Source organism: Chelonia mydas, chromosome 16 (assembly GCF_015237465.2).
Source record: "Chelonia mydas isolate rCheMyd1 chromosome 16, rCheMyd1.pri.v2, whole genome shotgun sequence".
NCBI classification, from domain to species: Eukaryota; Metazoa; Chordata; order Testudines; family Cheloniidae; genus Chelonia; species Chelonia mydas.
The window spans coordinates 22,753,918-22,768,487 of NC_057857.1; the positions used below are offsets into that span (position 1 = coordinate 22,753,918).

Genomic DNA, 14,570 nt, shown 5'->3' on the forward strand with positions numbered 1-14,570 from the left:
TTGCAAACCCCCTCCTAAAAATGAATGGTTCCAGGGATTTTCTCCTTTACCCGAGTATAAAAGCAGCGATCTTAGAAACATAAAATTTGTTTTTATGACATGCTTATTACACACACTTATTATTGATCATTACAGTATTTTTATTGCATTATGAAAACAGCAACAAGCTTGCAAGATCTCACTGTTGTAGCCTGTATCACTTTGAATAAGCCTGTTATAACTAGGTTTCATCAAGGACTATCAGATGTGAAACAGCATGAAGGTTTTTAAGAAGCCAATTCAGAGGTCCTCCTACATAAACAATCAGCAGTCCGGGCAAATAATGCAACAAAGCTTACAACAAAGCTTAAACTTGTTCTTCATAATAATTTTAAAAACAATACTGGCTGCCTATTTAATTTTAAAAACAGCAAAAACTATCCACCTCCCTTTCCATCTTATAAAGGAGTCTTGAGGTTTAAATTTCCTCAGTGTGATAGAGATGCTTGCTTTGATCTGCTTCACTCTTGGATGTTCAGGGGCTCTGTGCTGCTGGCACCGTGCTGCCGGGTCCCTAGGGACAGCTCTGTCCGCCATTAGGGAATTTCCCCCCCCCCGAGAACCCCCTGTAACAGTTCACAAACCCCAGTTTGGGAACCACTGCCTTAAGGAAACAGAAGACAAAGTACTATCTTCCTAATGGCCAAGTAATACTTACATTAATACATTATGTGAATTTATACTCATCAAGGGGAAAACATTACTTAGGACCCAGTCCTGCAAGCTCTACTCTGTCAGAACTTTTACTTACGTGCCAGTGCTAGAATTAACTTCAACTGGACTTTTGTCTGAGTAGACACTGCAGGATTGGGCTCTTTGGTGTGTAAATCTCACCTTGTGAAGTTGCTATAATTACACATCCAGTATACTGTTATAACCCCCACTTTTATAATTTACTTCCAATGCATTAGCTCAAGGAACATTTTTAAAAAATGATTATTCTCTGACTTGAACAAACAGAACATGTTAATTCAGACAAATGTAACAAAACAATACTAAAAACCATGACTCTAATACGCGTATAGGAAATTCCAAGTCAACGTTTTATCCTTAACTCACCAAGAGGTGTTTAGTTATTGCAGACCTTTCCAACACTGTGGCGATGTCGAGTTAAACATGACGTACAACCAAGGCACAATGGAGCGACTGAAATTTGAGTCTCCAAAGTTACCAGTTTTATCCAAGCTCTTAATAGTGCATGTAGCAGTTTGAATATCTGACTTGCCATCATTAGAAATCGGGAATGCACTGGCAAATTAGCTTTCAAAGCTACTTTTGGTAAATGCAGCTCTGCTCACTTCATGTACAGCCTTCAAACTTTTTTTTTTTTTTAAACCCTGCCACAGGAAATAATGATCCTTAGGGTATGTGTGCTAGTCCGAGAATGTTTTCAGATTCAGGCAGCAGCTGCACAAGCGCCAGTGTTGAAGTGCAGCTGAAGAGGATCCCCAAAGTAGCTCAGCCACAATCACGTCTATACCCAAGGCATACTTTACATTCTCCGGTGACCCTCCATACAAGAGTTTGTTATTAGCAGTATTCATATTCTCACAGCTTAATTAGGACATTGACCAAGAGATCTGCACTCGGCCACAGAAATAGTGTGGTTTCTTACTTTACCCCCATTTTATCAGATGAAATCTTTTAAAATATATTCAGCTGCACTTTGTACAGATTCACCCAGGGGAACAAAACAGCAAAGCCACATAAAAAAATTTCTGCACATCACTTCAGTGCTTTGTGGTAGTGAATAATTTCATTAATTAGAATCCTAGCATGACAGGAACATTTTAGTACTGTCTATGGAAATGAACATAGTAAACCAAATAAAATTACACATTTTTGTTACCTGGAAGTTTACCACTATTTTAAATGAATCCTTTTGTACAAGTTTTAAACAAACTCAAATGAAATTTAAACTAAGGAACACATTATAGGCCACAGGTTAAGGACAATATATCCACTTTAGTTCTCTTTGGCAATAGATGAGGCCTTTTCTATTTGAACATAAAAACAACTGTGCTCAATTTTAAATCTTCCTTCAGAGTCGCCTCAGTTTCCTGGGTAAAAAAAGCATTTTTTTGCTTTTAAAATGCACCATGTGTGTTACTCCGTTAGCAAAATATTCTTAAACCCAAAGTAACTGATAGACCAAAACAATCTCTATTTGGTAGATGCCTATTATAATTAAGATCCTCTCAGAATATTAAATATTATAGGACCATAATTTGAAATAGTTCAGCCTATTTAATTAAATCCAAGACATTTAATTAAACAGCACCCAAATGTGACAAATATTTTTCTCAGACTTTCATAACTTAAAAAGATGACCAAAATGCCCTCGTAAAAACTGGGTTTTTTTTTAAAAACTGTTCCTGTGTAGGGACCCTGCATACAAATGAGTGAGATTTTATTGTCAGAAAATAGGGGGTTATAATGGAAGTGCTGACACAGTCTTAACTACAGTGGCATGAATACAGTGGCACTGTAATAATTAATCTAAAAAACCCCTAAAAGTTCAGAGTATATAAAAGGAGCACTTCCTGCTTTATGGTTGGAAAGACCAAGCTAACTGGGAATATCATTCTCCCGGGTCTACATGGCTTCTTAAATGAGATTACAGTACGAGTGATGTACTGTAATACAAGTCAGCTGTGACAAGCAGCACTTTATAGAGCTATCTGTTTGTCTCCATCACTACATCACACAATGTGTCCCAGGACTCCAATGTGCAACTCCATTTACCACTGCATGACAAATGGGTAGCACTTGTAAAAGGCACAAAGAGGTCCAGATCAGCCATGTAATGGTCACCACAGCTGTACCATAGTGCTTGAAGGGAACAAAACAGACCCCCAAGTTCATTAAACTGACCAGTAATGGATCTTTCAAAATGTGCCTTAGGAATACTACAGTAAAGGCTAAAATAAATAACTCAGCATGGAAGTCTAATCTAAAATGGTGTTTGATAAATTATTTATAACGTAGACGATTGTCTGCATTTAATATTGGAGCTACTAGTAGCATCTTTAAAAGATGATTTATGTGTTGTAAAGCCATTAAACTTTATATTGGCCCACTGCTAGCTATAAAGTCTGCTGAGATTTAGAGAATGAGTTTTAAACTGTCACTGCAACATCATAGTAGATGGAGACTGTATTAAATCTTTACTTTAAACCTGCTATCTGGAGAGTTGCATTTTGTAGACACTCAAAAACTGATAGATTACCTCTCTACATCTGCTATGGTGCAAGTCCCAAATAGCAAGGATAAGGAACTTTTCCATATTATTCTTTTATATAGCTTGAATCGAATTTCTCTTCGCACTTCAATGATTTTCAGATTTGGAATACCACCTTTTCTATGGAGCGTGTTGGTTATGTCTACAGCCAATTAATCCTATTTTTTGGAAAAAGCTTTTGAGAAGAATTATATCGCTTATGCCTACTGATGTCTCAAACAAATACGATGGCTGCAGCTGTTTAGAGAATATTATTTCCCTGACGTTTTGGGAACTTGACAAGCAATTCATACAGGGGACTTTTTTTTTCTCCCACAGATTTATATATTGTACAGAGAGGTTTTTTTAATTAGTTATTTAGATCATCATCAAACTGGAATGAATGAGTGTCTAGTAGATAACCAGCAATATCCTATTTTGATATTTAGCATATACGTAAATAAGTAAAATGCTCTAACAAGTTTAGCCTTTCATCACAAATCTGAAGAATCAGCATGCAGTACATTTATACGGGGTAGAAGAATTCTTGAAAATATCATGGTGGTACTTTTGCACCAGGGTGAAATTTGTTCCATGTCCTTCCTGTACTGAAAAAGTAAAATATACAAACTACTTTAAGTGAGAATCTCAGGGGTGAGGAAGAGTATTTGGGAGCCCAAGGACAGAGACACAGTAAAAAAATCTATAAAGAAGGCCTGGGAGTTAGGAAAACAATACCTCTTGAAGGACATAAGCGGCTACAGAAGAATAATTAGACTTTGGAAGTGTAATCAGCAGACTGCTGGATGTGAAAGCGTGGCTATGCCTGTCTGCTGGGAGAAATTGTGTTGAAGATCGATAAGTGACTGGAAGCAACACTAAAATTTTTTGGGAAAGTCCAAAGAGTCAGGGGAACCAAGATGACAGCTCTGATGCAAAGCATTTTTATTAATTTTTTTTAAAGAGAGGGTTGAAAGCCAACCATCTAGTCTGGAACGAATCTGTTTGGCTACATTTTTAACTTGAACTGAGGGGGGAGGCGCTGGGATATACAATCTTAATAGCTCAGACTGTTTGAAAGTCCCAATCACCGAGCTTCCCATCCAATGGAGTTTAGGTGATGAATGTCATAGGCAGATGAATGCTTTACAACAGAAAAATATTTTTATGAAGTTATCGTACTGGATCTCCGAATCAAAAGACTGTGCTTTGTTTTCATCTCACTTTCTTTACGTGAAGTGAGTGCTTGTGAGTGACCAATTGGGAATTGTTAAGTTTAAATGAACTGGATCTGGTGCTGACTTTGGGGAGTTATTGACGTTGCCTTCACATCATGTTTTGTTGTCTTTTCTTTCCCCATCATCTTTTGTACATGCTCTAAAGGGTCATGAAGGAGCTGCTATGGGCACAGAGTAGAGAGAAATCCTATAGTTTCAGCAGTGCAAGATGGGGCTCTTGCTGAATAAGCACATCTGGAACATGTGGGAGTGGAACGGGGCTTGCTGAACCCCTGAAAAAAACAAGCTCATCTTAGCACACAACTGATCACAGTCTGAAACGTTTAAGAGAATGAGAGGTTCAAAGGGGAGATGTTCAAAGTGGCCTCATCAAGTGTAGAAGGATTCTGGAGACCAGACTGTAGGAGGTTAAGTAGCAGCTAAGAAATTAACAAAAGTAAAAAAGCAGACGGTAAAGAGGATGTTAATTATGTGGCAGCACCAGGATGATGAGAGGAGTAAGGGGCTGGACCATAAAGTGATACAACATCCAGATATTCTGGAATACATCACTCTTACTGTAAATGAACGAGAAGAGGGACACAGTAAACAGCTCCGCTTGTCATGATTAGTCTAACGCCACAAAGACGGGCATGGGAGGAATGACAACAGAGCACAGAGGGGAAGTGGAATTTCTTTAAAGAGAATTACTGTATATTTAATGTGAAAAAATACTGCACTCAAATCCGCTAGATTGGTTTAAAGCTAAAGTACATTAAAGCAACCGTTCAAGTAACTGTTAAAAGAGCAGTTGAAATAATTACAAAAGGCACATAGTAAAAAAGGAAAAGCAGCGGTGAAGAAAAGGCGGTCAGTGATGATCACCATGAGATCGCTCACTGCAAGATTAGTTTGTGGACATGGGGAGAAAACAAAGATTTAATGTATTTTCTGCTTCTGTATTCAAAATGGTGCTTAGATGGGGCAGACAAGTGCCAGAAACAGTCATTAGTTTTCTAGAGTGTATAGAAGACAGACTGAAGGAAATTAGGGTAATGCCAGACTAGATGGTCAAGAAACGAGGACAGGTGAAAATAAAAAAAAAATCCATTTCTAGATTAGAGTTCAACTACTACTGTAACTCTGTAGTTGTATAATTCAAAGATACCACTTGCAGCCCTCAAAATCATTCCCAGAACTGCAAGGCCCACCTGCACAGGGATAAAAATGGAGCCTTACAATCAGAGCTGAATTTCTCCCATACAGAATTCTGGAACTTTGTGGTACTTGAAGGCATGTTTTTTTTCTTAGGGCAAGGGTTCTCTGAATCGCACACAAAGGTTTTACTTAGCTGTAGTAGATAGACTTTAAAAAGCATAGGACATAAAGAAACCTATGAACACTCCAGCAGATGGGAGAATAATGGTGAATGAAGAGATCAAACTAAGAACTAACATTTTTCATATTTTGGATCAAGATAATGCAACTATTGCTTTATTTTCCAATCTAGCTTGCAGCCTTTAATTAGGAACAAATCTGAAGAACTCCAAATTCTGAAGCATTTGCACTTACACAGATTTGTAGGAAGGAGTCTCAGTGTATCTTGTACACATACACCACTGTGAAAATCTCTCAATTTTTGTTCAAAGCTTTGAGGTACAAGAAGCTAAAAAAAAATGGTAATTATTAGACTTGGATCCCTTGGCAAATTACTACCTATTGGAACTCTGGGTCAAACTGTGTAGTATTTGGAGTGATACATTGTTATAAAATAAAAGCTAACCGATACACACTTTCCTAGATCCTAATTTTTCTGCAAGCTTTTAAAATAGGATTATTCTTGTCATTTTTAGGGTTCCCTGTTTTTTGTTTTTTTAATAACGTGTTGCTGTTTTTCAGCCTAGTCCTAGCCAACACTAACACTTATATCTCTGCTTAAGAAGATTAACAGTCATTGCTGCTGGCTGATGTGGCTACTATCACCCATATCGTAAGTCACCACTACGACACAGCAACGTTTAACTATCCAAACACCTTTAAAAAGGGACACTACCTTCCAGTTTGGTGTGGCTCACTTGGAAATCTCTTGGATCCAAATTCTACAGTATGTACTATAGAATTTATGCTGCTGTCTTTGTGCTGATATATTAACACACAAGTCACTTCACCCACCACCAAAGTGTAACCGCTCTGGAGTGAACACAGCATCTATTTAAAAGGAACAGTTCACTACAGCAATGAGGAAAGACATCCTATTGAAACTACAGGGCAAATATGGAGTAGACAGTAACTAATTACCCAAACTGGATCTGACCAGGGCACTGAAGCTAGCAGTCCTGTGAACACAGCAGTTTAAGCTTTAATATTAATGTCTTTGATTTTGTACATTTAAAAAAGATTGTGTTGTATGATGTATTTTCTTGTATTATCTTGTACATTATATATACCATGTAAACAAAATTTAAATTTATACCATTTTAAACTTACCATTTTCTACTGAGATCTTTTCTTCAATAAAATACACCTCTCAAAGTCCTTACTCTTTGTAATTACAGTATTTTCATATTTCATTAGTACATATGCTTGCAAGCCCAGACTCATCACTACCGCCCCCCGTCTGATGTTGTACACCACACAAGTATAATAAACCATGTTAATATTTCATACCAGTGTGAAATATGCTGGAGTATCAATTCAACATCTGCTGTCTTTAGGGTACTGGAGTCCCGCAGAGACACTTTCAATTTGTAATTGAGTTCTATACTGAATTAATCAGCAGTTTATCTTTTTTAGTAAAATAATGTCTTCCCCACTAACCTGGATTTACATTAACAATTTATGCCAAATTACCTGCCAAGACAAAAACTTATACGATTCCAAGATACTATTCAGTAACATTGGTTCCTATATTTCATTCCTTACGTGAAGAATAGTACAATACATTGTTCCAGTGGTATGAAATCTTAAATTACAAGCCTCATCTTGAATCTGTAGGGTTTCTGGCTGCTTCTGTACTCACAATAACTATCAATTAACATGAGAACAGATTTAATCCATCACTTGTGATGTTCTGATATTCAGAGTTTTTAAGGAACAGATTCTCAGAATGAAATGGACTTGTTCAGCAGTAAAGGAGTTCGATAATTCTACCACACTAAAGACTTTAGTTTGATAACCTGAAATTCTCAATCTGCCTAATATTACACCACCACCCTGTAGTGACGTTTTGGATCTTAGCTACAGGGGAGTAGAGAGAAAAGCAAACCAAGCACAGGGGTCATTTTAAGTAACTGTATGTCATTATACCCCATAGGAACAAAGTCCTGCAATGACACCTCTGCCTCAGGCGAAAGCACTCCATGCTCATCTCACTATCACCAAAAATGCTGACGGACGAGGGTGAAGAAAGATCAACATTTTATTTTAAAAAGAAAAAGTCCTAGGCCCTCTTGTAATCCTTTTCCACTTAAGTTTACCCAAATGCTTTATAAACTTGGTAAGTATTCACTCATTTGAAGGGCTTCTCCTCTCTCAGCCTAGTCTAAATTCTGGTGGGACCTTATTCCAATTCAACGTTCTTTGCTCATACAGAAATTACACTCTGCCTTCAAGATTCTCACTGCAGGGGCAGCACTTAGGCATTGTACAATGTGAAATATTTCTCAGTACATTTTCCCTGTTCCACAGTTACAGGAAACATACAAACTAAAACAATTTAGATTGGAACATCTGCTCCTGAGAATGCATCAAAAAATAATTACCTGCCCTACACCTATCCTATGTGCTGTAAAATGTTCTCTAACATTCAGCACAGTTTGTGAATAGCTTGTCTACATTGTTGTGTACAAACTTTGTGTTACCTCTGCAAAGGTAAGGAAATTGTTTCCTTTGCCATGCAGCAGGGTCCAATTTAAACTAAAGAATGGATGAACTTAGACAAGATTCCTGTATCTGGAAATAGTCAGTATATAGAACAAAGAAGTGTTTTGGGTATCAGTGGTAACTCAGAAGGAAATCACCCTTAGGCAGTTTTATTATCTGACTTTCGTTTGGAAATTATGCTTTGATATACGAAAAGAGCATATATTAAGAACTCCTCTCCAGTAATCTCAGCCATTTAAGAGCATATCTAGCTGCCAAGTAATAGGATACATTTAAAATTAACTTCATATTTCCAGTTTTTCATAAGTTCCGTAATGGAAATCAATTCTTCATGACAGTCCATGCAAGGAGTTAAGAACAGAACCTGTCCAATATATCAAACAGGAATTGAGTTAACATGTTTAAATAATTTTAGTTTAAAAATAGGAAACAGTATGATATAACTCCTGAAAATAAAGGTTTGTCTGCACTAATACCTGACACCAGTCTGTGCAGAGATACACAGCTCCAAAGGATGGAGTAGAGCATAATGGAAATATCAAATCTGTACTAACATGAGCTCTAGCAATAAGAAACAGTAAAGACGTTTACTAACAGCCTAATCTCTTGTCACTGTGTAATGAAATAAACACATGCACAGAGCACACATTTTAAGCACTTCTTTTTGTGCAGGGGGGTCAGATTTTTAATTTTGTTTTGTTTTGTTTACTTAAGCTCTGTTTGACACTAACAGGAATTCAAGTATCTCAGGCAGGCTCTTCTGCTTAACTCAGATACTCTTGCTTGATCTCTATTGTCTGCTGTCTGAGTTCAGCCAAGAAACTTCCCAGCAAGTGGTCACCTTCCCATGGAGTCATTAAACCTCTGAATGTCAGCTGGTGGGATTAGCCTGCAGACTTCCACACCTGAGCCCTATGGCAGGGACACAGACGTTTTGATCAACCATCACTAATTAATACAAAATTCATATGCAGCTTGTCATTGCTCTTGAGCATCGAATCATACAGATGCAATCTAAATAAGACTGATGAGACTACTACTGTTGATGAAGGTTAGAGTTTTGACAGTCAAAAAATAACCCAGTATTATTGTCAGTAGTTAGTAAAAACAAATACTCAGCTACATATTGGTACACCCATGTTTTCCCACTGTCCCCCAAAGTACTTACAAAATATTTTAATAAAGTTTAATAATGGAAGAAAATGGCATGCTTTCGGAACGTTGCGGAATTATCCCTTTTAAGTATTTTTGTTTAAATAGAAATAAAATTGCAGTAAAGTCCTCCATCTTAGAATATCAATGACTTTGCATAAGCCCATTAAGACTCATCTCCCTTTGAGGAAGAGAATATCCCCTTTTTACAGATGGGGAAACTGATGCACAGAGCCATTGGCTTTCAGGTGTCTCAGTGATCAACAGCAGAGCCAGAAATAGTGCCACTGTCTCCTGTGGATTAACCAACAGTCCATGGTTTGCCCTGTCCTGTACAGTAACACTCTTTTAAAGAAGGGGAATATGGTCAGGAGAATGGGTTGAAGGGGGAAAAAAAAAAAAAAAAAAGAGCGAGAGAGATATTTTGTCCATAGGCTTCAGAAAGCTCTCCTTCTCCTATGTATGTTTGTCTGCATTTACTACTCAAACTAATGTTAGACTGCACAATCAAAAATACTGCATGTTCTCATATTTTTAGAATGATCAATTTCAGATTCAATTATTTAAATCCTGCATTTCTTCCCCACACCCTTATTTTTCTATTTGTCCTCTGATCCTGAACACTTCAAACATCTTTACTAAATTTCCCTGAAATCATGGTTCTCTATGACTTCTGCTGGTCATCTTTCTAGTCTCCTTATCTTGGTTTCTCTTTTTATTGGTTTGATGAAATATGGAAGACAAAGCAGAAGCATGAGCGGCCTGTATCTTTGCTCAGTCAGACATGAAGCTTTCATCAGGTGATTGAGAAATACAGGTGCACACAGCTGTATTTTAATCAAGTAATTTTCTTCCATAAACCTGCAAAAACTTCTCCTTCATGAGAGGCAGGGTCAATCACCAACATTTATATTATTAAAGGTCTTTTCCCCCAAATATCCCTAGGAATCCAATCACCACAAGGATACAGACAATTCAAAAGCTCCAGCACCTAATATTGTAGGCAGAATTTATCCTAGTTCAGGATGATTGCCATATCTCTCGATGCTGTTTTTTGAACAGCGCAAACCATTAATGTACTTAAAAAATGGAATGTGGTGTTTAACAGCAGGTGGTACGCCACAAAAAGGAAAAACTGACTAAGCTCACAACTCTGTATTAGCTCTGCTGTTCGTCCACTTATATTATTTAAGGTAGATCTGTAGCTACCCACATGACAAATTAATATTGTTCTTACAGCAGTCAGGTGCTTGGCATCATATTTTGAAACATCTACAGTCCTTCAGGGCTGAAAGCGTTCACTTCTTCAATCTATAACAGTTCCTCTAGAGGCCAGCACTTGGTTCACAATGAAACATGACTCCATAAATTAGACTGCAGAAGTAGCACTTGTGTACGTCACTATCCATCTTAGCAGTTTCGCTGGAGGATTTTGGGTAAAGATCATCTCTCAGCATTGCAACCAGAGAAGGACCATCACAGCTGGCATCGACAAAGCATGTGCTACTCAAAACTGAAGACACACAAAATCTATGAAAAAAACACATCCTGTTGGTGTTAGCATGCCTCAGGCAGTGGGAGAAGCTTCAGCAACTCATCTTCAAAAGGCAGAGAGCCAGGGCTCTAGAAACCTGCAAAAATTGGCTAAGCCTGCAGTCTTCATTTCTTTAAGTTGAGCATCTTCAAAGTCTACAATTCTAACTGTAGGGCACAGCAGCTGCCACTGCAGATTTGATCCTCTCAGCTTTTGGCAGCTCTCAACTTGAAATTCTAGCAAAAGAATTTTTCAAGTTCCTATTATTGCCTGTCATGGATTTATAAATATTGTGCACTATCTGCTGTGGCATGGCTCTCATGGGACGCCAGTGCATGCCAAAAGCATAACAGAATGAAAAACAGTTCCTATTCTTCAAATAAATGCTAATTTTTTTAACTGTGCTCACACGATGTGTTTGGTGATCAGCTTCAATAGTACAGAATATATATCAGAGGGGAAAAAAGCTGATTGTCTTTTCCAGCAGTATTCAGCTGCTACTTTCATTAAGCTTGTTTAATTAGATTCCAGATGCTAATTTGCAAGTCGATACCAGAGGGTGCAGGACAGTTTGCCTTTGAATCATTTTCTGTGATGTGATGGTCTTGCAGCACGCTACTACCTTTCAGTAGCCCTAGCAAGATATTCTGACAATTAATGCAAAAGCAAGCAGTATTGATCTTGACAGAAAAATATTAATCTACTACCCAGTTTTAATGAATTAATCTCCAGGGATTTTAAATTTCTCATCATTGCAATGTGTTTTAGCAATTGACGATTTTTATGTCCATACCATATAATACAAAGATTTGCTGCATTTATGTGATTGTTTATTCCTATCGATAGAACTATCATTAATATTTATTTTGTTTTTTAATCTTGTTGAACTTCCCACTGTGTACAGTAACCTAATTTTCAGTGTTCAAAAATGTAGAATTAACAGTTAGACTTTTAACCTGTTAGCCACAGTAGAAAAATGGAGAAGAACGTAAGTCTTAAAAAAAAAAAGTCCAATTGAGTCTTCTCAGTTAGCTCTTAGGTATATTAGATTGTTCTGATGTGTTATTATATCACTATTTTAATTAACAGAACACTCAATAAACATAAAACCAAGCTTAAATTATATGCTAGTCTTGAGACCTACATATCAGTTTCAACAAATTGGTAGACTACATTTCTGCATGCTTGATACAATAGTGAATTTCTCCTGCCATTTAAGGTCGTCTATGAAGACGATTTAATTAGGCTGACTTTTTTTAAGTAAAAACAATTGGAAGTTTACCAATTTTTGGTGCTTTAAAAAAAAAAAGTTACACTCAAAAATGACTTTAAAAACCAAGGATCTTGATAACTAATTGAAAATGAGATTTAAGGTTTTCCTTTCAAGATGGCAAAAAATTATGCTATTGAATTTTAAGAAGGGATTGTGCAGTAGCTGTTGTTCCTAAGGATTTTAGGCCTTGTTGTCAATTCAGGCAGCACATGTTAAAAAACATCCAGTTATACAGGAAACTGGACAGAGTCAAAAATGTGATGTGCCACTTTCACAATGGTTTGCATTACATGGGTGGAGACTCAACCTTTACTTTATATTTAATGGATTTTTCTGTTAGTTGCACAACCTTCATGCTATTTAAATGAAGGAATGAGTCTGAGTACCTAATTAAAAATATTCCAAATTCTGACAACATTGCTTATACATTCTACATGCTAAACGAAGTCCTGTCTCATTAGGTGCTCTCTGCAACAGCAGCTTTGCAATTGTGATCTTGTTTGTTATCAAAACTTAAAAAAACATTTTAACAGAACTATAACTACTTCATATGAAACGTTCTGGGAAGAGTCTCTCTAGGAGTAATTTGAAAAGTGATCCATTTATTGCCCATTGTGTAATCTTTTAACGAATTTAACAACTGGAAAAGCACTCACTACTAATTTTTAATCAATTGTTAATCCACGTGAAGTTACTCCATAAGAAAATTTAACAGAATAAACCAATACACTTAAAATTGCAAATTTAAATAACTTCAGGTAGGAATTCAGTGGAGTTATAGGATCACACTGCTGAATACAACTGCATAAAGATTTAAGAAATTGGTCTATAGCAGAGATGTAACACAGATTAGTGAAATCTGAAGACATTTATTGTAGTTTATCAACTTTCCGTTTTGCCACTATGTGATTCAGTTAAACACTAAATACCTTAAAGTAATGTTATAGCTATCTTTGATGTTCCAATGACAATTATGAAAAATAACCAAGTGTTAGCGTCATTTTTAATCTACTTCAAACTCTCAATTTTGTATTCGATTCTCATTATTTTTCTTTAACACGTGGAATTATTAATCAATTGCAACTAGAAGCAGCAAGCATTCAAGGAAAGTTTGAAGAGATTAATGTGGTTTAAAGGAGGCCCTGACATTACTGAGGCATTTTACCAGATATAGTCATAGGAAGCATCTTAATTCTTTTACTTTTATTTTCATCAGTAGTGTATCTGCAGACAACTGTGGATTTTTCCCTTTTTAGGTGAATAGTTATTGAACAATAACTGGTTTTTAAAAATCCTAGTATACCTTATATTCTACATAGGTGTGAAGAAAAGTTATACATAAATAAAAATAATGCAACGGATGTGTTCATAAACAGATATAATGAGAATGAACCATCTTATTCTGGCGCATCATGTATCCAAAACTTGATCATGGCACCATTGCTTTCAGCTTTTACTCTTAAATTATTACGGTTGCATAGTAACATGCATTTATAGATTATTCAAGTTTGATATAGACCATCAGCAAAGCAACTTATAAATGTTCTGATAACATCTTTTAGGTAGATCCTGAAGATTGGAGTACAGTTGTTATTTGAATGGCCACAGCCAACTTGAAATCTAGTCAGTTTCAAAAATGAGTTAAAGGTAGTTTCAGGTACTGGCTTCTGCCAATTTTTGTGGTTTTATAATCACATTTTCCTTTCTTTAAAAGAATGTGAAAGATATACAAGGAGGGGAGAGAATGAGGAAATGACTATACAGGGGAAAGAGTGAAACTGATTATACAGGGACTCTCATATACCTAAAGTAACCTGTAAACAGAATTATTTCTCCTCCAATCTTTCACCTACATTAATCATAGAAGCTTTTGTAAGAACCAATTAAAGAAATTACAAACAGCAGTACTGGGATTTGTAAGTTGGCTGTGTCCATTTGAATTTTTTGACAGCTCTGCAATGAGCCAGCATACTACAGAGTGACATTGGGAGCAGGAGGGTTACGTTTTTTGTTTTAAACTAAAGCAACATTCAATATTAGCATCAAACCCATTCGATGTATGTCAGTGTTTTGAGAATTACTGAAAGAAGAAATACTAAATTAAAAAAATCCAAAACATTCCTTACCCCCATGTCTGGTTTGTATTTATCTTCAAATACTGCCATTGCTGCCAATGATCCAGAACCTACAATAATAAAGTTAAGACAATTATTTAAATTTTGATGTAGTTGTAAAGTAACTGCTGAATTGCTA

At 36.5% G+C, this 14,570-nt stretch overlaps 1 protein-coding gene across 1 annotated transcript in view; it reads right to left on the reverse strand.

The window, feature by feature from the left end:
• Positions 1-14,570, reverse strand: part of PSMB7 (proteasome 20S subunit beta 7) — a 40,042-nt gene that overhangs the window by 5,063 nt on the left and 20,409 nt on the right. Inside the window, exon 6 of the mRNA XM_037879795.2 lies at positions 14,444-14,502. Coding sequence (XP_037735723.1) covers positions 14,444-14,502 — 59 coding nt within the window. The remainder of the gene's footprint in view (positions 1-14,443; positions 14,503-14,570) is intronic.